We start from the raw sequence: 27,966 nt of genomic DNA on the forward strand, positions 1-27,966 counted from the left end.
TGTTGGTAGGATGGTAAATGATGGTAGTAAAGGCTATAATTCGAGTTTTGTAGAATTATGTTTTTAAGCTGCATGATTGATTTCATATGTTCCATTTATTTAAAATTATAAGTACAAAAATATTACTTTCATGAAGGCAGTTATCTTTGAACTGGAATCGTGTAAGTAAAGCTCATGTTTATAAGTGGTATGCTGCTGCGTTGCTGTGCAATTATGTTGAGAAGCACAGTAAATAACATTGTAATATCGATTGAGTCAAATCTAGTTCAACAAAATACTATATTGAAAATCAAAGGGTAATATGTGCAACTTTAATCAAGTGAAAATAAACATAGATCGGAACATACAGTTGTGTAATATGTCTGAAGCTGCTTTTGCAACAAATTAATCGTGTTTCTCTGGTATGAAATAAAACAAGTGGTATTACTTGGCAATAAAGTTTTGTTGAGATAAAGCAATATGTTGTCAAATATAAAGATGTTGGTATGATGCAAGTATAATAATAGCGCTCATAGGTACTATTATATAACAATGAATGAGAATATACTTCAGAATGCAATGTTCTTTCATAGCCACTTATTAGTTTCTGATTGGGGGCTTAACTGTTTTTGGATTAATATACTCTCCCAAAATATGGTCTTCCAATGGGCAAGCTTGACAAGCAGATGTAACTGTTTGGATATTCTGCCAAATTGATAGGATTTTCTTCGAGCCGGATCTCAGTCAGACGTCGACGGATATAACTGGAATCTTGGGGCTTGCAGAATGTACTATCCGTAATAGAAGTTATATTATTATGCTGGAAGATGGAAAAAGGGTTACAATAAATGTTAAATTTGTCATTTGAGGTGTCTTAGTACTTCCGTAATCACACCAATTGCTTGATCCTTGACAAATACCAAATTCCATAGCTCTCTTTGAGAGACACCTTTTGCCATTAGTTAAAATCACGAACTATTTAAATAGACAGTACTACACAGATGGGCAGTTGCTTTCAGTCCTTCTCCAGTGTCGAGGTAACTGCTTTGGCATAGTTTTATGTTGATTCCAATTGCAGACACTGCATCCTGGATAATATCTTTAATTAAATACAAAATTATGAATCTCTTAAATTTGAATAATTGCAGACTCCTCACAGCTTTGCTGATTATTCTTTACAAGCCATTTAATAATATCCACAAACGAGACCAATCAGATCTAACCACCATAAAACAATGTTGGTATGTTTAATCAGACACCATCCTTGTGCTCCTGGCCTGATTCTGTAACCAACTTCCACCTTTCCTGATTCTAGTCTGATTCAACACAGACTCTACCAGAAGCCCAATTTTGATCTGCAGCTTTTACCACATTCTGCATCTCTGTACTGTCATGATATTTTTTATTTAAATATGCGGTATGTCTTTAAGTCAGCAAAGGATCAGTACTGCATAAGAACAAGCCAGCCTCAGAAGTTATTGAGCAGGTGCATTCTGGTTACCTTTGGATGGAACCCTACCAAGAGAGGGAACCAACCAATTTCAGCTAGTGTATCCTGGTTGCCTTGGACACAGCCACTCAGAGACTGAGGTTAAATATACAAAGTTGCGATTAATTTTTGAAACTAGCTGAAAAGCTGGCTTTTGACAGACACACACACAGACAGCTGCTAGCATATACTGAAGGAAATAGGAGAGCTCTCCCTCTACTTAAATCCTATTTATTATACTCCCTCAAAATTTTAAAGAAGCTTCAAGCCAGATTAATCTCTTAAAAGAAAATAACCAGTTACTTTAACTACTGAACTGTAATTGCTGTGTTCATCGCTGGAGAAGAAGAGCAACACTTCAACTGCTGAACAAAGCTACTGACTGTCCTACTGTTGAAGAACCTTTTTTCCCCCATCGGACAACTGTGAAGACTTCAAGCAACCTTGGAAAGATTCCATTTCGGCAGGAGCATATATCTGCAAGAACTCGGTTACTACTTTTTTTTTAAATGTTGTTTATATCTTAGTAGTGTTTAAGAATTTGGTTTTCTCTAATAAAAAGTTGATCTAAAGATACCTGGTTAGGTTCGCCTCATTCGGGGATTAATAGGTGGTTCAATTCGGCTGCGGATTTCTTTAATTTGGAAAGTTTAAAGTGATATGTTAGGCGATCTGTGGAGTGACGGGACTTTTATTTATTCATTCGTGGGATGTGGGCATCGCTAGCTAGGCCAGCATTTATTGCCCATCCCTAATTGCCCTTTAGAAGGGACTGAATTGACAGTGCGTTGCTCCCACTGCAATCAGAATCATATATTTTGATTGGGGGCTTTGACTTGTAACAATTTCTGGTTACAGTCTGAGCCTCAAGCTATCCTAAAGTTGTCTCTTCATTGCCCACTCAAAATTTGTCAGTCCCTCCCATGTCTGGCCATGCCCGATCTGAACCTGAGGTCCAGCTTCAGTCTCCATATGTAACCTAAGCCACTGTTCTAAACAATCAGTGATACTTTCTTGTGGCATGGCCTCATTCTGTGTCTCAGTCTGGAGCTTCCTCCCCTGCAACAAGCTCAGCCATTTTTGAAGACATTACTACCCACTTACTCCATGATTGGAGCTCCAAACAGAGCCCACTAAAATCTCAAAACCTTGACGTGGGCCAATCCTTGGTCTTGGTCTGTACCACTGTCCTGACATCCATTGCAAACATGTATATTTACTTATTTTTACGAAACTGTTATTTAAAATGTAAAATTCAAAACTTATATATTTAGAATATCTTTCTGTTCAAAGATATATATTTACAATTTCATACTTTGATAATGTAACTGGAAATATTTATATCAAATGTTAAAATTATATAGATTTATAATTTTGTTTATATCTAAATAAAATATAAAATGTATAAAATATATCTAATATACATAATTCCATATTATTTGAAAAAACTTATTTAAGACATTTAGATTTCATATAGTTCCATGTATTTTTAAAGATACATAGATTCCATTTTTATTTATTACATATGAATGTTTAGATGTAATTTTGCAGTGCACCTGACTGGCAACAATCTCTTCTCTTTTACCATCCATTGGCAAACTTGCAAGTGCAAACAAAAGTACCGCTGGGTGCCAAATGGAATATTTCAAATCGGGCTGATTCATTAACAGGCAGGCAGCTTTCCACTGCTGATCGCCCCAAAGGGGAAAATAATGACTGAAATCTCCTCAGTGTGCTCTATGTGGAGACACTAAAAACTGGTGAATAGTAATTATGTAAAAATTATGTTGCAGGCCTCTTAGTTTTTAGGATGGACATAAGCTAGGAAAGTTGTGAGCAATAGATTTCTCTTTTTTTAAATGTCAGTGATTATCTATAGGTTGGCAAAACAGCTATTGTTCTGTAGGTAAGGTGCATCATGCTTTCACAAAACACTGGCATAATCTACAGTGAAGTGTGAACTGCTGCAGCTAAGAGAAAATCACATTCTTTGGAGAAGAAATGCTGACAATCTTGTCATTCCTTTCAACAAATAGTATTCTGTCAACTCCCTTCATGGCACAGTTCACAGTGGCGATGGGCTTTGTGCAGAATGAATTTTGTTTGCTATCAACTAAAAGAGGCTATGTGGAATTCGGAGGTACATGGAGGCTAGTGGCTATGCTTAGACAATCTGGAGGGTATAGTACTACTAAAAATACAAAATTTGTGGATAAAGTTGTTTTATAATTATGCAATTCATAAAATTAGCATTATTATGGTATTTCTTGTGGTGAATGTAGATCAGTTTCACATTCCAGGGAGACCAAGACAGCCCCTCCACCCAGAAGATTTCTTTGACTACGGTAAAATGAGCAGTGAGAAAACAATTATGGAGATTGGATGGAGGAGTAAGGAAGCTGAAGCTGGAATTTCACAGATTCTCTTTTTCATTTTTCCTTCAGTTGTTTCATATTTGGGATTAAATTTCACAAAATAAAAACATCCATAGGGATAGCAGCATTGATGAAAAGATTTTCCTTCAATTTAAATATTTATTGTACAACTGACCTGTAAATGAAGTACACGGATGGTGTCAGGCAGGTTGGCAGGTACTTTGTCCAGCCGATTGAATCCCAGGTAGAGGAATTCAAGTGTAGCCAAGTTCTGTAACAAAATCAATGTTCTTGTCAGTTTTGTTTTCTACGTGTTTGCAAACTGCGAAGTCAAATGCTTATTTTCTGTACCCAAATTATACTGTAATGATACTAATCGCATTACATAACCTTAGAAATTATCCAAGCTGCATTTAAAACTCTTAACCTATTACTGGTTTTATAGTTGTTGGGTTACAATGTGGTTCTATATGGACTCTCAAGTTTCCAGGTTTTGTGTACTTTATGTAATCCTACAATAAATCTTGGTTTTATGTGTCATTTTTGTAGAATGAGTTGAGATTTGCCCAGACAATCTACCCTCTTTCCACCTCTATCCCTCACTGTCTCTCCTGTTCCTATAACAAAGCACTAAGGGATACATTACAGGGATGAGATTTTCTGGTCGTCTATTAAAGAGATCTGGGAATCGTACCCACTGCATTCCTTTAGTGTTTAATGAAGGGAGTTGGAGTGTGTAATCGTTCTGATGTACGTAAGAGGTGGTATGAAAAAAGAATTTTCTAATATTGGTGTTTTCAGAACTTTTCAGGAACAAAAAGCAAAATACTGCAGATACTGCAAATCCAAAACAGAATGGGGAAATGCCTGAAACAGTCATCTTGTCAAGCCGCATCTGTGAAGAGAACAAAAGTTGACATTTCAGGTATAGCCCCAACCTCAGAGTTGGAAGATACTACAAATGAACAGCATAAAAAAAAACAATGGAAAGAGGAATGGGATTAAAAATAACACTACAGCCATGAATGTTTGTAAATATCACTTGTGCCATTTAACCATCTCCTGTTCTCCACCTAAGCACTCTACAGGTCATTCTATTTCTTTTCAGCAACATTTGTTGTTCACTGAGGAATATATCCCATCATCCTACATCCTTTCTTGTCTTGCTGGTTCTCCAGAACCTTCTGAGTTTGAGAGGCTGGAATGAATGAAGATTGATTGTCAATGTATTCATAATGCTGTTCTTTGCTGGCTGCTAGAAAATTTGCAGGAATAAGATTGCTCCTACCTACTGCCTTTGCTTTCGGAGAGACACGGTGTCTACTTGGTTATTCTTAGCAATAACACTGCTTGGGTTGAGAGTCCATCAGACTGTTGATTGAACCTGCATTCTGTAACTTTCTGGTTGTGCATATTGCTGCTCAAGTGTGCACTGTTGGCACCCTAGCTGCGTTAACAATGTTTTCATATAAGTTATTTTGCTTTTTTCCCCAGATTTCTTTGAATTTTGCAGCAGTCATTCTGAGAAAGCTACGTCCTTTTTTTTTAACTGATTTGTAGGAAATATATTTGGACCAAATGCTTTTGTGTTTGGCCAAATAGTGACTTCAATGAAAATACCAATAATAGTAATGACTATTTTGTGAAAATGTTAAAATACTTCAATTCTGCAGCTTAAGTGTGGTTTCAGGAGTTGTCTGTTTTTATTTTGCCATGGAGGCCTAGAGATTGGCAAAAGTGTAAATTAGATATGCTAGGAAATTTGGATTAGTTAGTCTTGCTTTAATTGATGGTAATGTACTAGAATCTATAGTACAGGTTGAAAATACTAAGCACTAAGTGAACTGAGCCTGGATTTATAAAAGAGCAAATTGATGCACCTAATAGAATTATTTAAAGAAATAGCAGAGAGGATGCTAAAAGGAATGCAATTGATATGGCTTATATCGCAAGAAAAGTGGCATCAACAGTGGAGACTTCAGTGACTTGGGTCATAGGCACAGTTAAAGCATCTCTATTAAATGCTCTTGAGTTCTGCCGGCTTGGCCTTCACGCCTCATGTCCATACTTCAAGCTAAATTCTATTTAGGTTTCAACTTGCATGGAAAATTTATTTTTTTATTCTTTTCATGGGTGTGGGCATCAGTGGCAAGGCTAGCATTTGTTGCCCATCCCTAATTGCTCTTGACAGCTAGCCATTTCAGAGGGCAGTTAAGAGTCAACCACATTGTGGGTCTGGAGTCACATGTAGACCAGACCAGGTAAGGACATCATATTTCCTTCCTTAAAGAACATGAGTGAACCAGATGGGTTTTTACAACAATCGATGATAGCTTCATGGCACCATTACCAAGACTAGTTTTCAATTCCAGATTTTTATTTTTATTAATTAATTGAATTTAACTTCCACCAGCTGCCTTGGTGGGATTTGAACCCGTGTCTCCATGACATTAGCCTCGGCCTCTGGATTACTAGTTCAGTGACATTACCACTATGCCACTGCCTCCTTGAACCAGGGAGTAACAAACCACTTAGATACGCCCAACTCTGTTGATCATGTTGGTGGTTGCGAGTAATTGTCAGAATTGGTTGTTCAGCTCTCATGATAACATATTTAAGCCATCAAGTGCATCTGCGCAGGCGACAGTAGATGTGAAGAAAGTACCGAGGACCAGGTTGCCAGAATAGCCCTGGATGTTGCTGACTCTGCAGAGTCCTGTGTGTTAATGGCACATGGAGATCTTATGCTACTGAAGTCCCAGCAGGCTGGCAGAGAAACCATTCATCCAGCTTGCGTACCAATTCCTGCAAATAGTGAATCTTTGAAAAACAGTTGAGTGTCCCATTGTATATTCATGCAACAGAAACCAGTGAAAGGAACTGTGGAAAATCATGCTGTCAACCATGTAGATTAGAATTGTGTGTTATGTATAGTATGCCAAAATGCTCAGGGAAAATAGGACCAGGCTAAGAATACCTGCAACATAATCCTTCCTACACTGGTGATTTTATTTTTATTCATACATGGAATATGGCGTTGCTGGGAAGGCTGGCACTTGTTGTCCATATTGAACGCAATTGAGTGGCTTGCTAGGCCATTTCAAATAGCAGGTAAGAGTCATTTTTGTGGGCCTGGAGTCACACATAGACCATACTGGAAAAGAACAGTAGATTTCCTTCCTTAAAGGACATTAGTGAACTAGATGGGTTTTTTTTGACAATTTGGTCGTTTTATGGTCACTATTACTGATGCTGCTTATTCCAGATTTATTTGATTAATTGAATTGAAATTTCCCAGCTGCTGTGGTGGGATTTGAATTCGTGTCTCTTGATCATTATTCCAGGTCTCTGGATAACTAGTCTAGTAACATAACACTATGATACCATTCCCCTTCTCGATCATCCATGGTAAGTTTTTAAAGAGTGAAGTTGTGCAGAAAGGAAATGTACTGTGGGGTTTGCATTGTAATGCCCTAACCCCTTCCCCAACCAACTGATTTATTTTACATTCCTGAAAAAATGCTTCAGGATCCTTATATGTGCCAGTATAATTCTGGCACTTGCATGAACTTTATTATGCCTATGCATTGCTATTTGCAGGAATCCAAGATATCAGTAAGCATGACCAAGATTTCCAGTTTTCCTTTTTTAAACTCCAGTGTATGAACTCCCTAGAAAAAGGAATCTACCTGTAGTATTCTGTACTGATAGTCGCATTCTTGTTGAATGTTTATTGAGTAAAAACTCCTGAGATTCATGTAGGGTATGGCATTGTGCACAGATTATGATTGGCCACATTAACTGCAGTCTTATGACTCATTGTGCTCATGAGAAGCCAGCAGTGCAATACATATAGTTCTGTTGACGGGTCACTGACCTGAAACATTAACTCTGCTTCTCTCTCCACAGATGCTGCCAGACCTGCTGAGTATTTCCACCATTTCTTGTTTTTATTTCAGATTTCCAGCATCTGCAGTATTTTGCTTTTATTATACAGAACCCTATCCTTGCTGATCTATTTGTAAACTGAATGAAATGATGGATTAAGACTATTTGTATTTTAGAGATGGGTCAGCAAACAACTATTTGGGTATATGTTTGCCACTGCTCACCTACAATGATTCTGATGCATGGTATTCAGGACCATGTTGATTTTTGATTGGCACAGGAAGTGTCATACTGGTGCCTTCAAGTCTTTGTTCAGCTGATGACACAGTTAAGTGTTAGCCTCGAGTCTGTATTCAACCCCTTGACTTCCAACATTTTTACCAAAATGTGGCAACGGGAAGTTAAGTAGTGCAGATGTAAAATTTTTAATATGTTGTAGATGTAGATATCATAGGCAGGTGCACGTAAAGGACAAATAACGCTAATCATTTGCCAATACCCTAGGAACCAATTACAAAGACGTAGCTTACAACATGTTAACTGTGCCAGCTCTTTTGCGCAGTTAAATAAGTTTTTCATATAAGTTATCATATTTGGATTTAAATCCCTCCATGGATCGTTCTGTGTCCATGTCTGTTTTGAGCCTGCGATCTCTCTCATTAATAGTCACCTGTTCTGAACTAAAATCCCTCCTATAAACCATCTAGTGATCTCTTTCCATATTAAATTTAGTTGACTATAATCCTGTGCACAGAATTGTCATTTGTTTCCATCTCTGTTCCCATTCTCTCTAAAAAGACAATGCACCTCCAACGTTTATAGTGAGTGAACTGCCAGCTAATGCATTAACACTAACCTGTTATAAGCAGTGGGGACTGTACTAGTCAATCTCCCGTGTTGTTGCAGAAGTGGTATCACAACCATGTGTAATTTTCAGGTGATGTGGGATTACAGAGTGGAAATAATTGGACCAAGGCAGGCAGACATAATTCAGACCCCATTTTTAAGCCATATACTTTATCTTCTTGTTTATATTTCCACCGGGCAAGAAGGTGAGGGATGCAGTTATAGTGTGGCAAGCTTACAAAGGCACTTGCCATTATCTACATGGAAGTAAGAACCTGTAATGCAAAATGTTGATGGGAAGTGTGCACAAATGTAAGATTTAATATGTCAATAGTTACACATTCAAAGAGAAACTGAAGCTACAACAGGTATGTAATCAGTAGCATCTGTATTTTTTCTACTTCTCCCTTCGCTCAGATATTCTCTTTCACACACACACCATCTGATTTTCTTTTTTGAAAACACTCAACATAAACTACCTCAATAAAGCTTTTGAAATTTATTCTCTAGCTTGCTTTCTAGACTGTAAGAGCTACCTTCAATTTATGGAGTAATTGCACTGAGCAAAAATTTAAGTTTCAAGCCCAGACCTTTGGGAGAGGGTAAAGGCTTGCAAGCAAAAAACTTAATTGAAGGTATTAAAAGTCACATACCTTTCAGCGCATAAATTTAATCATGCTATTATGAATGATCTTTTTTTTGAAGATTTTTAAATTTTATTTTAATACCTTATTTTGAACATTTCTGTGACTGAGGAAAATTGACAAATTTTGATTAGTTCATTAACAAACTGACTGTGAAAGTCGACATTCTGTTTTCTCCATTAGAAATGGAACATTTTATTAATAGGTATGCATTATTCATATCGTCACACAAGCGATGACCAAAAATGTGATGCTTTGATTTGTATGTTGCAGGTGGCCTTTGATGCTCGGGCATTTATACTGTCATGGCATATGCACTGTATAAATTTAAATAATTGCAAAAATGAGGGTAGCACAATGCATTGGAGTCTAGTAACACTTACTCCAGAATGATAGAACATTGGTTCCTGCAATTTTTCATGTGATAAGCTCCTGACTTTGTTTCTATTCAGAGGGTGAACCAGGTATTCATTTTCCACAGAGAGGGAGGGGAAATTGGAGAGAGTGTCATCCTAGGGTGTTTGCATACTTCATAGTGGCTTATTTCAGAGATCAGTTGGACCTGGAAGCAGATTTTCTGTCCCACCTCACAGCTGGGGAAGGTGTGTTGTCAGTGAAGATCCAACAACAGGGAAAGGAACCCAAGGAACTTAAAAAGATAAGCGAGCCTGAAATAGAAGAGTGCCAGACACCCACGGTTAGAAGCAGCGTCAGTGAGTCAGAGGGAGCCTGAGAGAGAATAGTACCGGAGACCCACAGTTAAGAGCGGCAAGGAGTCATCTCTTCTTCGAACCTTGCTGCTTGCTGTGTATTCACGATGCCCTCTGGCCTTCCCCTCTCTGACTCTGAGCAATCTATCCTCAGCAAAAGCCTCAGTTTCATCCCTTTACACCCCTACCTCAATGAATTTTGAGCTTGGCATAACGCTCAGATCTTCCATTGCCACCTCCTCTGCGCCCACTTCTTTGGTCAGGAGTCATTCCCTGCCCCCCTACCTCCCACCGCTCAACAAACCTTTTTACTTGTTTCCATTATTCTCCCACCACCTGGACCCCTCTGGCCTCTTAGCCTCCCTCAATCTTTTCACTGGGAACTACCGATGTGATACTGGCCATCTCCATTTCTCTGCTCTCCTCACTCGCTCTAACCTACCTCCGTCTGAACCTGCAGCACTCCGTTCTCTCAGGTCTAACCCTAACATTGTCATCAAACCTGCTGACAAAGGTGGTGCTGTTGTTGACTGGCGTTGCGACCTCTACCTAGCAGAGGCCGAATGCCAACTCTGACACTTCCTCCTACCCCCCTCTGGACCATGACCCTGCTTCTGAACATCAGGCCATTGTATACAGGACTGTCGTAGACCTCATCTCCTCTGGAGATCTCCTCTCCTTGGCCTTCAACCTCATAGTTCCGCAAGTCACTACAGCCTGCTTCCTCCTCCTCTTCAAAATCCACAAACAGGACTGCCCTGGTAGACCCATTGTTTCAGCTTGTTCCTGCACCACTGAATTGATTTCTTATCTTGCGCTATTTTTTCATCCCCTTGTTCAGCCTTTTCACACCTACACCCGTGACTCTTCTGATGCCCGCCGTCACTTCAACAGCTTCCAGTTTCCTGGCATTCACTGTCTCCTATTCACCATGGATGTTCAATCCCTCTACACCTCCATCCCTCACCAAGATGGTCTGAGAATCCTCCACTTATTCCTTGAATGGTGATTCAACCAGCCCCCATCCACCACTACCCTCCTCTGCCTGGTTTAACTTGTTCTTATTTAGAGATACAGCACTGAAACAGGCCCTTCGGCCCACCGAGTCTGTGCCGACCAACAACCACCCATTTATACTAACCCTACAGTAATCCCATATTCCCTAACACCTCCCTACACTAGGGGCAATTTACAACGGCCAATTTACCTATCACCTGCAAGTCTTTGGATGTGGGAGGAAACCGGAGCACCCGGCGAAAACCCACGCAGACACAGGGAGAACTTGCAAACTCCGCACAGGCAGTACCCAGAATCGAACCCGGGTCCCTGGAGCTGTGAGGCTGCGGTGCTAACCACTGCGCCGCCACTGTGTTCTCACATTGAACAACTTTTCTTTCAACTCTGCTCACTTCCTCCAAATAAAAGGTGTTGCTATGGGTATCTGCATAGGTTCTTGCTATGCCAGCCTTTTTGTGGGATATGTGGAATATTCCTTGTTCCAGTCCTACTCGGGCCCCCTCCCTCACCCACTTCTTCCAGTACATTGATGACTGTATTGGTATCATTTCCTGCTCTTGCACTGAACTGAAAGATTTCATTGACTTTGTTTCCAATTTCCACTCATCTCTCACCTTCATATGGTCCATCTCCGATTCTTCCCTTCTTTGGCTTCTCTGTCTCCATTTCTGGGGTAGGCTATCTACCAATATTCACTATAAGCCCATGGACTCCCAAAGTTACCTGGAAGACACTTCCTCACACCCTACTTCCTGCAAGGCCTCTATTCCATTCTCCCAGTTTCTCTGTCTCCGGCGCATCTGTTGAGATGGTGCAACCTTCCATACAAGCGTTTCCAATATGTCTTCATTTTTCCTCAACCGAGGATTCCTCCCCATCGTGGTTGACAGGGTCCACAACCATGTCTGATCTATTTCACATACTTCTGCTCTCACCCCTTCACCCCCCTCCCAGAACCACGATGGGGTTCCCCTTGTTCTCACCTCCACCCCATCAGCCTCCGTATTCAATGGATCATTCTCTGCCATTTTCGCCACATCCAGCATGATGCCACCATCAGACATGTCTTCCCCTCCCCTTTCAGTATTCCCTCCGTGATGCCCTGGTCCACTCCTCGGTGACCCTCAACACCTCCCTTTTTTCTAAGGCACCTTTCCATTCAAGTGCAGGAGATGCAACACCTGCCCTGTAGGCTGCAAACATAGTGAAACAGCAATTTACTTGTACTTGTTTCAATTTAGTACACTGTGTTCGCTGCTGACAATGTAGTCCCTTCGACATTGGGGAGACGAAATGCAGACTGGGTGACTGCTTTGTGAGCATCTCCGTTCAGTTCGCAAGTGCAACCCTGAGCTTGTCTGACCTTTCTTTTCTTTTCTTGGCCTGCTGTATTGCTCAAATGAAGCTCAAGACAAGCTTGAGAAACTGCACCTCATCTTTTGACTTGGCAGTTTACACTCTTCCAGACTCAACATTGAACTTGTTAATTTTAGATCATAACCTCTGCCCCCATTTTTTCCTTTTTTTTTTTTGTTGGTTCATTTATTGCCCCCCCCCCTTGTTTCTTTCTTGATTCCTTTACTTTGTGTTTGGACGGCTGCTATCCTGCCATTCACACTGTATCCAGACACATCTTTTGTTCCTTTTACTAGTTCCATTACCACTCCCTTTAGCTTTATATGATGAAACTTTTTGTCATTTAATCTGTATTGTCAGACCTTCCCTTTTGTTCTTCTTCCCCCTCCCCCCTTTCACATGCTCAAAACCTATTCTGTTTCTAACTTTTGACAGTTCTGATGAAAGATCACAGACCTGAAACGTTAACTCTGTTTTTCTCTCCACTGATGCTGCCTGACCCTGCTGACTATTTCCAACATTTTCTGTTTTTGTTTCAGATTTCCAGCATCTGTAGTATTTTGCTTTTGGATGCATTGGGATAACATTAACGGCAAAGGAGGGGGGTAATTTCTGAAATGTACTCAGAAGAACTTGACCAGTATATTCTTGATCTAACAAGCTGGATCTGGTGCTAGGAGATGAGGTGGGCCAAGTGGAATTTGTGTCTGTGGTGGAACACTTTGGTAAGTGATCATTGTATTATAAGGTTTAGATTAATAATGGAGAAGAGCAAGAAACAATCTAAAGTCGCACTTTTAAATTGGAAGAGGGCTAACTTCAATGGGATGAGAGGGGATAATGGATGGGGTGAAAATTGATAGGCAGGATGTAGTGGAAAGGCTGGCTGTGCTTGAGTTGATAAGTTGCTTGGTTTGGATGGCTTGCATCTCAAGTTGCTAAAGTGGAAGTGAAGATAGTGGAAGGTCTTGCTGTAATCTTAGAATCTTCCCTAGATATGGGGAAGGTGCCAGAGGATTGAAGAGTGGAACATGCAACATCCTTTTTCAAGCAAGGTTGCAAGGACATTCCTCGTAACTCCAGGTTGGTCATCAAGGTTTGAGAAATAATCATGGAAAGAAAATCCACAGGCATTGGAGAGGTTTGAGTTAATTAAGGATAGTGAGCATGGATTTGTTAAAAGGCACATGGTGCTTGACTAATCTGATGAAGTAACAGAGAAGGTTGATGAAGGGAATGCAATGGATGTTGTTTATATGAATTTTATGAAAGCATTTGATAAAGTACCACAAAAAAGGATGGTTAACAAAATTGAGTCTCATAGAACAGGAGGGTCAGTGTCAACTTGCATAAAAAATTGAATCAAGGACAAAAAACAGCGAGTCATGGTAAATGGTTGTTCATCAGACTGGAGGATGGTAGAGATTGATGTTTCCCAAGGTTCAGTGCAAAGGTCACTACTTTCTTTGATTTATATAAATGACATGGATACTGGAAAGCAGAGTAAAATTTCAAAATTTGCCAGTGATACCAAACTTGGAGGTGTGCAAAACAAGCTGATACTTATCGACTGCAACAGGACATAGATAGGCTCGCAGAATGGGCAGACAAGTGGCAGATGAAATTTACTACAGCCAAGTGTGAGGTGATGCATTTTAGCAGAAGGGATAGGGAGAGTCAATATAGACCTAGTGGCACAGTTCTACAGAGGAACCTTGGGGTCCATGTGCACAGCATCTTGAAGGTGGACATATTGAAAGAGTTGTTAGCAAAGCAAATGGAAACAATCTTCATAAATAGAGGCATTGAGTCCAAGAGCAGCGATGTTATGCTGAACCTTTATAAAGCTCTGGTTAGGCCACAACTAGAGTATTGCATCCAGTCCTGGTCACCACACTTTAGGAAGGATGTGAGGGTCCTTGAGAGGATGCAGAGGAGATTTACCAGAATGGTTCCAGAGATGAGGGATTTTAACTACAGGGTTAGGTTAGAGAAGCTGGGGTTGTTCTCCTTGGATCAAAGGACATAGAGGAGAGATTTGATGAAGGTGTACAAGATTATGACAGGTTTAAATCAGATAGACACAAGAAAGCTGTTCCCATTAGCTGATGGTACAAGGACAAGGGGACGCAGATTTAAGGTTTTGGGCAAGAGATACAGGGGAGGAATGTGAGGAAGAACTTTATTACGCAGAGAGTGGGAATGACCTGGGACTCAGTGCCTATGAGTGTGGTGGAAGTGGGGATGAGGAATGGTTCCAAAAGGAAATTGGATGGGCACTTGAGGGAAGTAAAGTTGCAGGGCTATGGGGATAGAGTAGGGGAATGGGACTGACTGGATTGCTGTCCAGAGAGCTAGCATGGGTTTGGGCCAGATGGCCTCCTTCTGGGCATAATGACTCTAAGATATTGTCCTAAAAATAGTTTTATTGACTTTCATATAATAATGAAACTGTGGATCCAAAAGCTTGTTATTAAAAGATTACCTTAAAAGCATTGCGCTTGATTCCATTGCTTTTAATACGGTTGTGTTGTGCAGCAAGAGTTCTGAGTTTTGGAGGTAAGGCAGGCAGACGGAGCAGTTTGTTTTCAGAAAGTGTCAAGTGCTCCAGATTTGGAAGCTGTGAGAAGGCTTTATCTTCTATTTCAGTAATCAGATTTCCAGTCAGATCGATCCTCCTCAGAGTTGCTTTAATTAGGATTGAATAAAGATAGTAACATGATTTATCTGTTTTATGATTTACTTGGCAAGAATGTTTACCCTAAAAATAAGCTGCTTACACACACAATATCTTGGTTCTAATTCTCTTTTGCATGTTATCTTTTTTTCCTGAGCTTCTGAGAAATGAACACAGATAGAATTTCTGTTTGACTGAGATGGAGAATACACACTCTTGCTGTGTGGACACATCTCATTTACCTCAGTCCAGAGTGCTTTGGCACAATTTGGTGACAGCCAGAGCTCAGAAACCCCTAAACTGTTTTCAGGGGTCTTGCTGGAGTTTAACCAGTTAGAAGCACACAGCTTTACCAGTGCAGAGCATTAATCATCTTTCCACTGCTTGTTCAGCCAGAATCACCTAACCTATTAGGGCATTGGCTTGCTGAATTATCTAGAACTGGATAGTAAGCATCCCATTTCCAGTTACCTATCCCCTCTCTCCCCTTCCGCTCTAGAATTGAGCCTTGGTGGCTGTTTAATCATAAAAAGTGCTCTGGAATATTATTTGGCTCTGGTATCAGCTTAAGCAATTTGCCACTTAGTTTCAGTCTTCTCGTAACAGACATGTCACCTTGGAGGTAATTTGACCCTGTTTATCATCATTTTCTTTCCCCGATTCTCCTCCCCACACCCTGCCCTGCCCTATCCTGCCAACTCCCAAGGAGGAGATTCTATCTCTACTTTGTCACTGGACAATTGTCCATCATGGGTTTGAGCTCTGCAGACAACAGGTACAAGGAACGCCTCACAATTAGCGTGGCGAACAGCACAGTTTATCACAATGTGTGAGTGAATTCCTGCCATCTTCCCGACTAAAGCATGGACACAGCATTCCCAGCAAAGAGTTATTCCACTGGTTGCAGATGTGTTTCTTCAGCAGGAGTTGTTTCCCTCCGCAAACCAACTATAGTAGGAAGTGATTTCTGAATCTAAGGATGTGTGGTCACATACTTGGTCTCCAGGTAGCTCTCCAGTAGCTGTTCTCCCAAGACTACGTTTTCTGATCACTTAAGTGACAGGTAGGCGACTGTTTTCAGAAGGACAGCTTACAACAAGCCAGTGAGGTCCTAGGCATCCTATGCCAATTTTGTATTTAATCCAGGTGTACATGTGAGTGGCAATTGCAAAGAGGCATGCCTACCATCAGATTATTTTGTCGCCACAGTGTTTGTTGGTGCAGTGTAGATCAGAGTTTTCTGTTTCTGTAACTTGAGTTTTCTTTTGCTCCACTTTCACCTGAACGCTTGCACTTTGATCAAAGGAAGCCTTAAAATTGTCTGGCTGTTGATAAACCATGAAGGAAAATTGGATACGTCTTAAACAGCAAAGCTTAACATGCATTGTAACTTTGCTGAAATTGAAGAAGATTGAGCAAGATTTTGGCCCTCGCTCAATGTAATTCCAAAAGTCTCTGTCCAGTTGGCATCCACCAGGATCCCAGCTACTGGTAGGAGTGAACATTTAGGACCGGCATGCTTTGTAACTTCCAATCAGTCGCTTATAAGATCCTCTTTTAAGTCGTGCAAAGATGTAACACTTCACTTACAATCCTCCTTACCATATTCCATTGGTTAGCCTATTGTTCAACCCAATATTAGCCATATCTGTGAAAGATAGTGCCACAGTTGTAACAGGAAAGCCTAGTACAGACACTTTAACACCATCTCCTATGATACTATCCTGCATATCACTGATGAAGACATTGAATAGAACAGGAACAACCTTACCCACTACTCTTTAAAGAATAATGGTTCAGTGAGTCACTCCATCTATTTGTGCATGGATTTTGGAGCTGGAACACATTTCCTGAATAAAAATCCAAACTCCTGTCATGTATTCCCAAAGCTTCCTGCTTTTTATTTTGAGGCACCAGACCAAAAGCTGCATGAAAATCAATGGAATTGTAAGTGGATTTCCCCTGAGCCCTGCAGTGTTCCATGATCTCAGATAAAGCCATAACTTCAGGAGAGCATTTTCTTTTCCTTTCTATTTGCCAGATTTCTAAAGTATCCAATATATATGCTGCCATAATCCACCTTAAGAGCCCACTAATAATCAGTGAAATTCCTCTAGTTTTTCATCTGATGAGGATCCCTTATTGTTTTGCATGATTGATGATAGTTGTCAACTATAGTAAATAGAAAATTATTATAGAATTCAACACTTATGTTTTCCTTATCCATCAACATTGCAAAATTTCTTGAATAGTTAATTAAAAAAAAAATCTCCTATGGAGTTGGTATCTCTACTGTGCAGTTACAGCAAATACCAAAATGTACTCACGGAAATCGGCAAAATCTTTTACAGTGACCTTTTTAATCTGGTTGAACCGTGCATAAAGGTGTGATGTCTCTTTAGGCAACATTGGAATTGCTTCAATGCTGGTCTCATCACAATATACCGAACCAATTAGGCAAACACACAAAAGGCAAGTTGGCATGTCTGAAATACAGAGAATTTCCATTAGTCGGACTTTGATTTCCCAAATACATTATCATTCATATTAATAGCCTCTTTGACACTTTATCTATGAGTTCTGTGTCTGTTTCCAGATTCTCTTTGATGATGTGTTTGCTGTTGAATATTTTGACCTGATCCACAGTCACTTCCTCAGGTCTATGGAGAATTAAATGCAGGAAAGATTGCTGTAACTACCATTGCCAGTGTCCTAGAAATCAACCCATATTTCAACAACCATCACACTTTCAATGCAATAATTTCTGGAATGTATATATTTTTAAATTGGGCAATTCAGTCTGAAAGATTGAAACAAGATGAATTAGGGATTTTTTTTTTTTATTACTGACACACCAAAAGAAAAATGCACTTTCCAAAAGATTATGGTTATGGAATTGTATATTTGTCTGTGGTTTGAATTCAATACCCACACTGGATTCTTTGAATAATGTATCTCATTTACAGGTTCCCTATGACTTCACTGTCTTCTTTAAAGATACTATCCCAATTGGGCATCTAGTTGGGAGAACCAGTGGCTAAGGTTTTTCTAATTTTTAAGTTGTACATCCAGAATCTGCACAACAGTCTTATTTGGCCAGTCTAGTTTTGCTTAAGCTGTAGGTGAAATCATGATATTGCACCTGAGAGGTTTATTGGAATGTGGATGATTAGGAAAGCACAGTGTTTGTCCAGTTACTTGTTTTTGTGGTCATTTGAGATTAGGGCTGTTGCAGCTTGCATGTTAATTTCACCTCTGAGACTGAACAATAAGGGTTTAATTATCAGACAACAAATCTGGACACAATCCAAAGTGTACATGAAAGATGAATTCAAATTGTATGCAAAGCTGTTCAGCCAGCTGCAGGAATTTGATTTTTTTAAAAGTCGAATTGTAAATGTAATTTCAGCCGAATCAACAATTAGAAAATTTTATTTTACATTCATTCAGGAAGAATCGAACAACACTAGTTATGTAGTTAGCAATGTTGTTCACCAGAAATGTCCATTCAAACATCTAATTCTACCACATTGTAATGGGTCATTGTTTTTGGAATGTGAGGAAATGTATCTTAAGTTCATTATTTCCCATTGCAATTAATTGGAAGCTTAAACAGTGTAATCTAACGTTCTACCATTGCCTTTTGTAGGAAGCAGTAAAAATTGTACGATTTAAATGAAACCGCTATGCATGGAGTAATGAGAGAGAACATAAGTTATTACTAACCAATAGGTGGATCGTCTGATTCTGGTTTTGGTTCTGCTGTTGGGGACCTGATGTAGCGCATGTGTTCTATTTCATGGTTTGTGTTGGCATCAACAAACATGGGGATGGTCTTTTCTTCTCGCTTTCAAGAAAAAAACATTAATTTGATTTTGATCAAATTTGCAATTTTGTTTTGTCCATATATTAACACTTAAACCAATAACACATTATTAACACATTGCAGATTACACTCTAAGCACCACAATAAGTTCCTACCAGTGACATTGTGGGTACACCTATCATTTGGTTAGTGTTTTTCCATTGCACTGTAGCGGAGATTATAAAAATGAACAAGTCTGTAATCACAGGTATGAGCCAGTGTCCTACCACCCTGTGATGCCAGTCATCCTGCATAACTATCTCCTTCATTCTCATTTTTTTTCTATTAACTAACTAATCATGTAGTTTCTGTCTCAGGTTATAATCATTCTTCTTTGTGTACAGGATAGAAATGAAACATCTCACTGGGTTACAGCACTGTAGTGACTTTTATGAGTCCATTCAATGAGGCTGTTTGCTTCTGACTTCTCCATTTCAATGCCTGTGTGCTGCCTTGCTGACTGTGGGACAAATAAGGTACCAAAGAACATTACCTAGCCTCCTCTGTTACTGCTAGGTAATTTGCTTCATCCTTTTGGAGGTGAGAGACAAAATAGTGAAGAATAGTCTCCATACTTCAGGTCTCGCAATACCACAGAATCTGCAGTTTGAAGATAGTTTCTTTCAGCTGTATTATCATTTCTTAGTGAGATTTCTGAAGCAAATTCTGAACTCAATGGGCCAGTGCAAAAGATCCAGTAACTGTGATGGTTCCGGTGTGTCACAGGCTCTGAGTGCAAAGCTATATGTGGTAGGTCACAATATTCTCAATGTGACAGGTGGAAACAGTTCATAATTGCCAGTAATAAAAGCTTAGTACCTACCCCAAGTAATCTAAACAATTTAATCATCAAATTGTTGCAAATAATTTACAAAGAGTACAGACATTATTAATTGCAAGTGTTTGGATATGTTAGATTAGCACACACCATCGTATGTTTTGCAGTAATGCAAGTAAGATGAAGAATGAGTGATTCTACATCACTTTTCTCTCATGCTGCAGAGTGCACAAGTAATATCAATTTATTTTGTCATTCCTCTTCATTCAGAACACTGGGAGAACTACACATGACTAGGGAACTGAGGATGCAGGAATGGCATTCTCTGGCTAACATGTCTAGCCCAAGGTGCTTACTTGTAGCCTCATAATGGACAGAACTTGTTTCACATCATCTTAATTCTGCTATTCTGGTAGATCTTGTGGACCATTGTGGTTTTGGGGTCTGTGATTGCAGGCTATTCTTTTAGCATCGGTGTCCATTGACATCACGAACAAGTTTCACTTGTCTGCTCCACCTTTCTGAGTAAGCAGAGTCTCTTTAAGATAGAAGTAAAAACAGAAAATGCTGGAAATACTCAACAAGTCTGGCAGCATTTGTGGAGAGAAAAATAGAGTTAATGGCTGGAATTTTATGCCTCCTCATCAAGCTGGATGGTGGTGGTGGCTTGGGGGTGTGGTGGTGTAAAATGGAGCGGAATGCCTTGCCAACCTGCTCCTGCCTCCGCCCCACTTTACGTAGGGTGGGGGGGGGGGGGGACGGGGGCGGGCTGCCTGCCCGCCCCAGGCCAATCAAGGCCCTTAAGTTGCCAATTAATGGCCACTAAAGGCCCATCGCGCACCTCCACGCGGATTTCACGCGTGGCAAGCAGGCGTCCTGGAGCCGGGAAAGACCGCCAGGTAAAAGCTGGCTGCCTCTTAGCACCCCAGGGCTCAAGACGCCTCCCCCGCTACCAAATGACCACCCTTGCCTCGCCAGGGCCTGACCGATTACCCCCAGCGAGGCAACCAAAACTTAGCTGAAATCCTGGCTCCATGTCTTCATCTGCCGTCAGCTGGGCTGCAGTCCCAGCAGTGGCCGCCGTTCCCGGTGGTGTTGCTGAGACTAAGAGCTGCTGGCCCACTGATTGATCGGCAGCTCAATGAGGCGGGACTTCCTCCCTCAAGTGGGTGGAAGTCCTGCCTCGGAACAATTGAAGCCTGGGGACCCGTAAAATGTGGGACGGATTCACCACTGACTTTTACGTTGGTGGCCAGCTCCCCTCCGTCCAACATAAAATCCAGCCCAACATTTCAGGTTGATAGCCCTTTGCCAGAACTCTCTGATGGCTTCTGACAAAGGGTCATCAATCTGAAATGGTAATATAGGAGTAGGAATAGGCCATTCAACCCATCAATCATGGCTGATCATCCACTTGAATCCTTTTTCCCACACTATCCCCATATCCCTTTGTCATTGGTGTTCAGAAATCTGTCAATTTCTACTTTAAACATACTCAATGACTGAGCTGCCCCAGTCTTATGGGGTAGAGAATTCCAAAGATTTCCAACATTGAGTAAAGAAATTTTTTCTCATCTCTGTCCTAAGTGGCTTCCCCCTTATTTTGAAATTGTATCCCCTGGTTCTAGACTCCCCAACCAGGAGGAACATCTTAGCTGCATCTACCCTGTCTATCCCTTTAAGTATTTTGTAGGTTTCAGTGAGATCACCTCGCATTCTTCGAAACTCTAGAGAATACAGGCCCAGTTTCCCCAATCTCTCTTCATAGGACAGTCCCGCCATCCCGGAAACAAGTCTGGTGAACCTTCATTGCACTCCCTCTATGGCAATAATATTCTTCCCAGGTAAGGGGACACAGTGCTCCAGGTGCAGTCTAACCAAGGTTGTATCCAATTGAAGCAAGACTTCACTACTGCCGTACTCAAGTCCTCTTGCATTATATTCCATCTGTCACGTTCTTGCCCACTCACTAAGTTTGTCCAAATCCCCTTGAAGCCACTTTGCATCTTCCTCACAACATACATTCTCACCTAGTTTTGTGTCATCTGTGAACTTGGACATATTACATTTGGTCCCCACATCCAAATCATTGATATATATTGTGAACAGCTGGGGCCCAAGTACTGATCCTTGCGGTACCCCACGAGTCACAGGCTGCTGATGCGAGAATGACCCATTTATTCCTACTCTGTTTTCTGTCTGTTGACCAATCCTTAATCCATGCCTGTATATTTTTTTTATTTAGAAATACAGCACTGAAACAGGCCCTCTGGCCACCGAGTTTGTGCCAACCAACAACCACCCATTTATACTAATCCTGCACTAATCCCATATTCCCTACTACATTCCCACCATTCTCCTACCACCTACCTACACTAGGGGCAATTTACAATGGCCAATTTACCTATCAACCTGCAAGTCTTTGGCTGTGGGAGGAAACCGGAGCACCCGGCGGAAACCCACGCGGTCACAGGGAGAACTTGCAAACTCCGCGCAGGCAGTACCCAGAACTGAACCCGGGTCACTGGAGCTGTGAGGCTGCGGTGCTAACCACTGCACCACTATGCCGCCCAAGGAGGATATTACCTGCTCTTCCATGTGCTTTAATTTTGTTAACCAACCTCCTGTGGGGGACTTTATCAAAAGCCTTCTGAAAATCCAAGCAGACTACGTCCACCAACTCCCCTTTATCAATTCTGTTAGTAATATCCTCACAAAACTCCAGCAAGTTCATCAAACATGATTTCCCATTCATAAATCCATGTTGACTATGCCCAATCGGATCATTATTATCCAAGTGTCCATTTATCACATCCTTCAGAATAGATTCTCGCATTTTCCCTACTACTGATATAAGGCTAACAGGTCTGTAGTTCCCTGTTTTTGTGCTCCCTCCCTTTTTAAATAGTGGAGTGACACTTGCTACCTTGCAATCTGCAGGAATCATTCCAGAATCTATAGAATTTTGGAAGATGATCACCAATGCATCCACTATCTCTATAGCTACCTCTTTCAACACTCTGGGGTGTAGAATATCGGGTCCTGGGGGACTTATCAACCTTCAGCCCCATTAATTTCTCCAATACAACCTTCTTACGAATACTAATTTCCTTCAGTTCCTCTTTCCCCCGAATCCCTTGGGTCTCTAATTCTGGGAGATTTCTTGTATCTTCCTCAGTGAAGACAAACACAAAGTAATTATTTAGTTTCTCTGCCATTTCTCTATTCCCCATTATAAATTCTCCTGACTCTGCCTGTAATGGACCCACATTTGTCTGAGCCAAACGTTTCCTTTTTATGTACCATAGAAGCTTTGACAGTCCAATTTTATGTTTTTTGCTAGTTTACATTCATATTCTATTCTTACTTTATCGGTTTCTTGCTCCTCCTTTGCTGTATTCTAAAATCCTCCCAATCCTCAGGTTTACTACTGTTTGTGGTAACTTTATAGGCCTTTGCTTTTTTTCTTATACAGTCGTTAACTTCCTTTGTTATCCATGGTTGACTGCCTTTACTTTTGGGGTTTTTGTGCCTTGAAGGAATGTATAGTTGCTGTAATGTAATAAGAATGTAATAATTCTTTGAAGACTATCTATTGTCTATGCACCTTTTAATGTATTTTCCCAATCCACCTCAGCCAATTTGCCCCTCATACCTTCGTAATTTCCTTTGTTCAAATTGAACACCCTGGCTTCAGATTGAACTACCTGACTTTCAAACATAATGTAAAATTCTATCATATTATGGTCACTCATCCCTGAAGGTTCTTTTGCAACAAGATTATTAATTAGCCCTTTCTCATTACGTAATATTAGATCTAAAAGAGCCTGTTGTCTAGTCGGTTCCTCAACATACTGCTCTAGAAAACTATCCCGAACACACTCCAGAAACTCATCCTGCACAGCATTAGTGCTCATTAGGTTTACCCAGTCTGTATGCAGATTGAGGTCATCCATAATTACTGTATTACTCATGCTACATGCTTCTCTAATCTCTTGATTAATACCATGCCCCACACTACCAGTACAGTTTGGTGGCCTATAAACGACTCCTACTGATGTTTGCTGCCCCTTGCTGTTTCTTAGCTCCACCAAACAGATTCCACATTTTGTTCTTCTGATCTAAGATCCACTCTCACTAGTGTACTGATCCCATCCCTTACTATCAGCGCAACACCACCTTCTTTTCTTTTTTTCCTGTCCATCCTAAATGTCAAATATCCTTGAATATTCAGTTCCCTGTCTTGGTCACCCTGTAGCCAGGTTAACTCTGTTTTTCTCTCTCCACAGATGCTGCCAGACCTGCTGAGTGTTTCCAGCATTTTCTGTTTTTGTTTCAGATTTCCAGCTTCCGCAGTATTTTGCTCATTTAGAGTTGGCTCCAAGACATTCCTGGTGATAGGAGGTTGGATTATTCCATGGCAAACTCAGTAACTCAGTCCTCCTCAGGCAGATCCTTAGTTTTCCAGGATGTTGATTGACAAGCCAGCATAGCTTATTAATAGGTCACTGACCTGAAACATTAACTCTTCTTCGCTCTCCACAGATGCTGCCAGCCCTGCTGAGTATGTCCAGCATTTCTTGTTTTTATTATTGCTTATTAATGGACCTTGGAGGGCAGACCTAACACTAGAGTTGGAATTCTTCCCAGTCATCTCTAAATAACCACCAAGCCAATTCTGAGAGAAGTGCGTAAATTTGACTTGTATGTCCTGGAGTATAGAATATTGAGTTTTTAGCATGTTAAAAGGATTTGATAGGGTAGATACAGAGAAACTACTTCCTTATGTGGGGAAATCAAGGGAACATAATCTTAAAACTAGAGCTAGGCCATTTTGGAGCAAAATCAGGAAGCACTTTTTCCACACAAAGGGTAGTAGAAATCTGGAATTCTTTTCCCCATAAGATACCAGTACAGTTGAAGCTTCCAAGACCAAGATCAATAGATTCTTGTTATGGAGCTGAGGCGGGTAGATCAAGTTGAGGTACAGATCAGCGATGATCTAATTGAATGGCAGAGCAAGTTTGAGGGCCTGAATGGCCTACTGTTGTTTCTATGATTATGTTGGTCTTGGCTGAACAGGCAGTAGAAAGCTTATCAGTCGCCTTTTCTTGTTAGCTAAGGGTAGTTAGCTGATTAAGCTCCAGCAGTAGTCCTTTGTACACATGGGATCTCTAAGGCCAGCTTGGACACTGATGGCACCCATCCCTACCTCTCTGTCACTTCTCCATTGCTTTGTGCTGTCAGACTGCTTGTTTGACATCCAATTTTGGATAAGCTGCAATTTCCTCCAGCTAAAGATTAGTCTACGACAAATTTAATACAAGCTCAATTCGCCTCCCCAAACACTGTCTCAGGCTTGACCAGATTGTTAACAACATCAGTGCTCTATTTGAGCTGGGCTGCTGACTATCCCTTTTGCTCCCATCTCTAAATTATTCCACTCCTGCTTTGTCCATCTTACATGGAAACGCAGAAAATAGGAGCAGGTGTAAGCCATTCGGCCCTTTGGGCCTGTTCTGCCATTCAAGAAAGATCATGGCTGATCGTCTAATTCAGTACCCTGTTCCCGCTTTCTTCCCATATCCTCTGGAGAAGTGGAACTAGAAAAGGCAGTGCACTTCTCCCACCTTGGTCGTAACAAAATGTAAATGGCAAATGAATTTCAATATAGATCATTAATCCTGAAAGGAATTCATGAGAAACTTCTACATGCAGAGAATGGCTAGAATGTGGAACTTGCTACCACATGGAGTAGCTGAGTGAATAGCATAGATACATTTAAGGGGTAGTTAGATAAGTACATGAGGGAGAAAGGAATATTAAAATATGCTGATTGGGTAGATGAAGTAGGGTGGGAGGAGACTTGTGTGGTGCATAAACACTGGTATAGACAGTTGGGCAAAATGGCCTGTTTCTTTGCTGTAAATTATATGTAATTCTGAGGCTTAGATCCCTTAGATTATGACCACTTGAACAGGTCATTTCATTAAGAGTGAAGAAGACTGGGAGTGATGTGGCTCAATATATTGAAGCACTGAAAGTAATTAATAATGTAAATATTAGCTTCTAATACAAAAGCAAAATACTGCAGATGCTGGAAATCTGGAACAAAAATCGAAAATGCTGGAAATGCTCAGCAGGTCTGGCAGCATCTGTGCAGAGAAAAACAGAGTTACAGTTTCAGGTCGATGATCTTTCATCAGAACTGGCAAAAGAATGAGAGGTGCTCTCATTGAAGCATACAATATTCTTACAGGGCTCGGTAGATGCAGGAAGGATGTTTTTCCCCTGTCTGGGATGTCTAGAACCAGGAGAGACAGTCTCAGAATAAGAAGTAGGCCATTTGGCACTGAAATGAGGAGGAATTTCTTCACTCAGAGGGTAGTTAATCTTTGGAATTCTCTACCTCAGAGGGCGGTGGAGGCTTAGTCATTGATATATTCAAGACAGAAATTGATAGGTTTCAAGATATTAGAAATATCCAGGGATATGGGGACAGTGCATGAAAATGGCATTGAGGTAGAAGATCAGCCATGATCGAGTTGATTGGCAGAGCAGGCTCAAGGGGCCAAATGGCCTGCTCCTATTTCCTAGGTTCCTATGAAAATAACATTTAGCAAGTCTCAAATGAGAGCTGAAATCAAAAGCAATAGAGTAGCCTTTGGTGAGGCTCCATCAAATCCTTCAGCCAATTGACACTGGTCTCATTATGTGAACCGCACTTTTTGTTCTGAAGGTGGTGATACAGCACTGGGTTTTCCCCTTGCAGTCATTGGGCATCATAGTCTGGGAGGACACCAATCCTGCTTGAGGCTGTTGCTGACATGCTATCTATCCTGGAGGAGCTTATTTTTAATAGGTACCTGGGGACCCTGCTAGTTTTGGTCTTTCACTCGGTACATGATATTGAAGCCAAGTTTGTGGCCCAATGCTATTCCACCACCTGCAGATTGGCTATGTTTATTTAGATTGGGCTTTATTGTCCAGAGGCAAGGTTGTTTAATAAAATATTAAAATAAATACCTAATTGTCTGAGATTCTGTTTTTGGAGCCGCCTTTTCTAATCTTTTGAAAAGAATCACATTAAAAAATTTACATTTCTAGGGTTCTAAATATCATCTGTCTATGCTGTTATATTCTGATATTTTTCTCTTTATGTTCCATTTTAATGAATCAGTTAAGGATGGATATAATTGTCACTTAAACAACAAAACAAAAATAATTTTACTTTGTTTTAGTCCAGAAGAGGTTATCCCCTCAGATTCTTTATCCTCTCGAGTAAAGTCTGATGAATTATTGCAATAGCTTATATATGCTGATGAGCAATTTAGAACCATATTGTGTGCAAGGGACTTGATAAAGGAACATAGAAGTGTCACATTAATGGGAATGTAATGATTCTTGGTACTCAGGATTGTTTGTACAATCACTGTGAACAAGGCATTAAATATAGGTATAATTTGATCTGCATGTGTATCAGTCAATCATTGTAAATAGCTAACCTCCATATCTTTCTCACAGGGTTGTTCTGCCAAATTAATTATATAATTACATACTATTTTATAGGTTTCAAGTTTTTCCCCCCTTGTGTAGTTCTTTGAAAAGCAGTTTTTTTAAAATTCAAATCATTCACTCTCACAAGCAGCTGGTTATTTCATGACATTATGAAACAATTTTAAAGCAATAGTATTTAATTATGCCACTCAAACTTAGGTTAGTCGCTCTTTTATAAGTATTCTATCAGTAATGTCAAGATTCCATAAAAAGTCTTCTTGCATTCTAACTGCAAGATAACATTCATTAATGTCATTGTTATTGGTATTATTTCTTAAACTAATTGAAAATTTAAATGTGAATTTCCTTATAAGTTAGAATCAAATCTTGTAGAACCTAAAGAATTTTAAGTTGCATTACCTTTGCTTGTCTTATTTCTTGTGGCTCATCTTCATATTCGTAAGTTGTGTCTGCACCAAAAGATTCCACTTTCAAATCATGTACATGAAATTCATCTTCCTTATTAGCTGGTGCTGTGAATACTAGTTCTCCAAATATAACTACAAAAAGTATAGGACACACACGATTCATTTTGGACTGAAGACCAAGAAAAATAAGTTCCGAGAAAAGTTGAAAAGCTGAAATACTAGATAGAACTGTGCCTTGCTGCCTAGACTTAGAATCTGTCAAATCGGTATTTAAAGCTTTCACCAGCTGCTGCCAGCAGTTTCAGAAGAATGAGACTGCGTGATGTGCCTTAACCCCCTGAACTCCTTTTCAATTACAATTGGAATAGCAGTCACAGTTTATCTAGCTTGTAGGCAAATTCTTAACAAGGCAATAAA

At 40.3% G+C, this 27,966-nt stretch overlaps 2 protein-coding genes across 3 annotated transcripts in view; one reads left to right on the top strand and one right to left on the bottom strand.

Moving 5' to 3' along the window:
- Positions 1-27,966, top strand: part of cenpp (centromere protein P) — a 392,661-nt gene that overhangs the window by 65,369 nt on the left and 299,326 nt on the right. The gene's annotated exons all lie outside the window — the stretch shown is intronic.
- Positions 295-27,873, bottom strand: ogna (osteoglycin, paralog a). Its single transcript, XM_068052327.1, has 6 exons — positions 27,542-27,873; positions 18,708-18,828; positions 17,309-17,467; positions 14,790-14,992; positions 4,019-4,114; positions 295-799 (listed from the first exon to the last, which is right to left on the bottom strand). The coding sequence occupies exons 1-6, from the start codon at positions 27,710-27,712 to the stop codon at positions 614-616; spliced, it is 936 nt and encodes a 311-aa protein (XP_067908428.1). The 5' UTR covers positions 27,713-27,873; the 3' UTR covers positions 295-613.

This window comes from Heterodontus francisci, chromosome 19 (assembly GCF_036365525.1).
Source record: "Heterodontus francisci isolate sHetFra1 chromosome 19, sHetFra1.hap1, whole genome shotgun sequence".
Classification (NCBI taxonomy): domain Eukaryota; kingdom Metazoa; phylum Chordata; class Chondrichthyes; order Heterodontiformes; family Heterodontidae; genus Heterodontus; species Heterodontus francisci.

Excerpts from the sequence above, each read along its gene's own strand:
- ogna (XM_068052327.1), bottom strand. The coding sequence starts at position 27,712 with ATGAATCGTGTGTGTCCTATACTTTTTGTAGTTATATTTGGAGAACTA. Across the intron at positions 18,829-27,541 it reads AAGAAATAAGACAAGCAAAG|CGAGAAGAAAAGACCATCCC; the intron begins GTAATGCAACTT and ends TTTTCTTGAAAG. Across the intron at positions 800-4,018 it reads TCCGTGTACTTCATTTACAG|CATAATAATATAACTTCTAT; the intron begins GTCAGTTGTACA and ends TCCATCTTCCAG.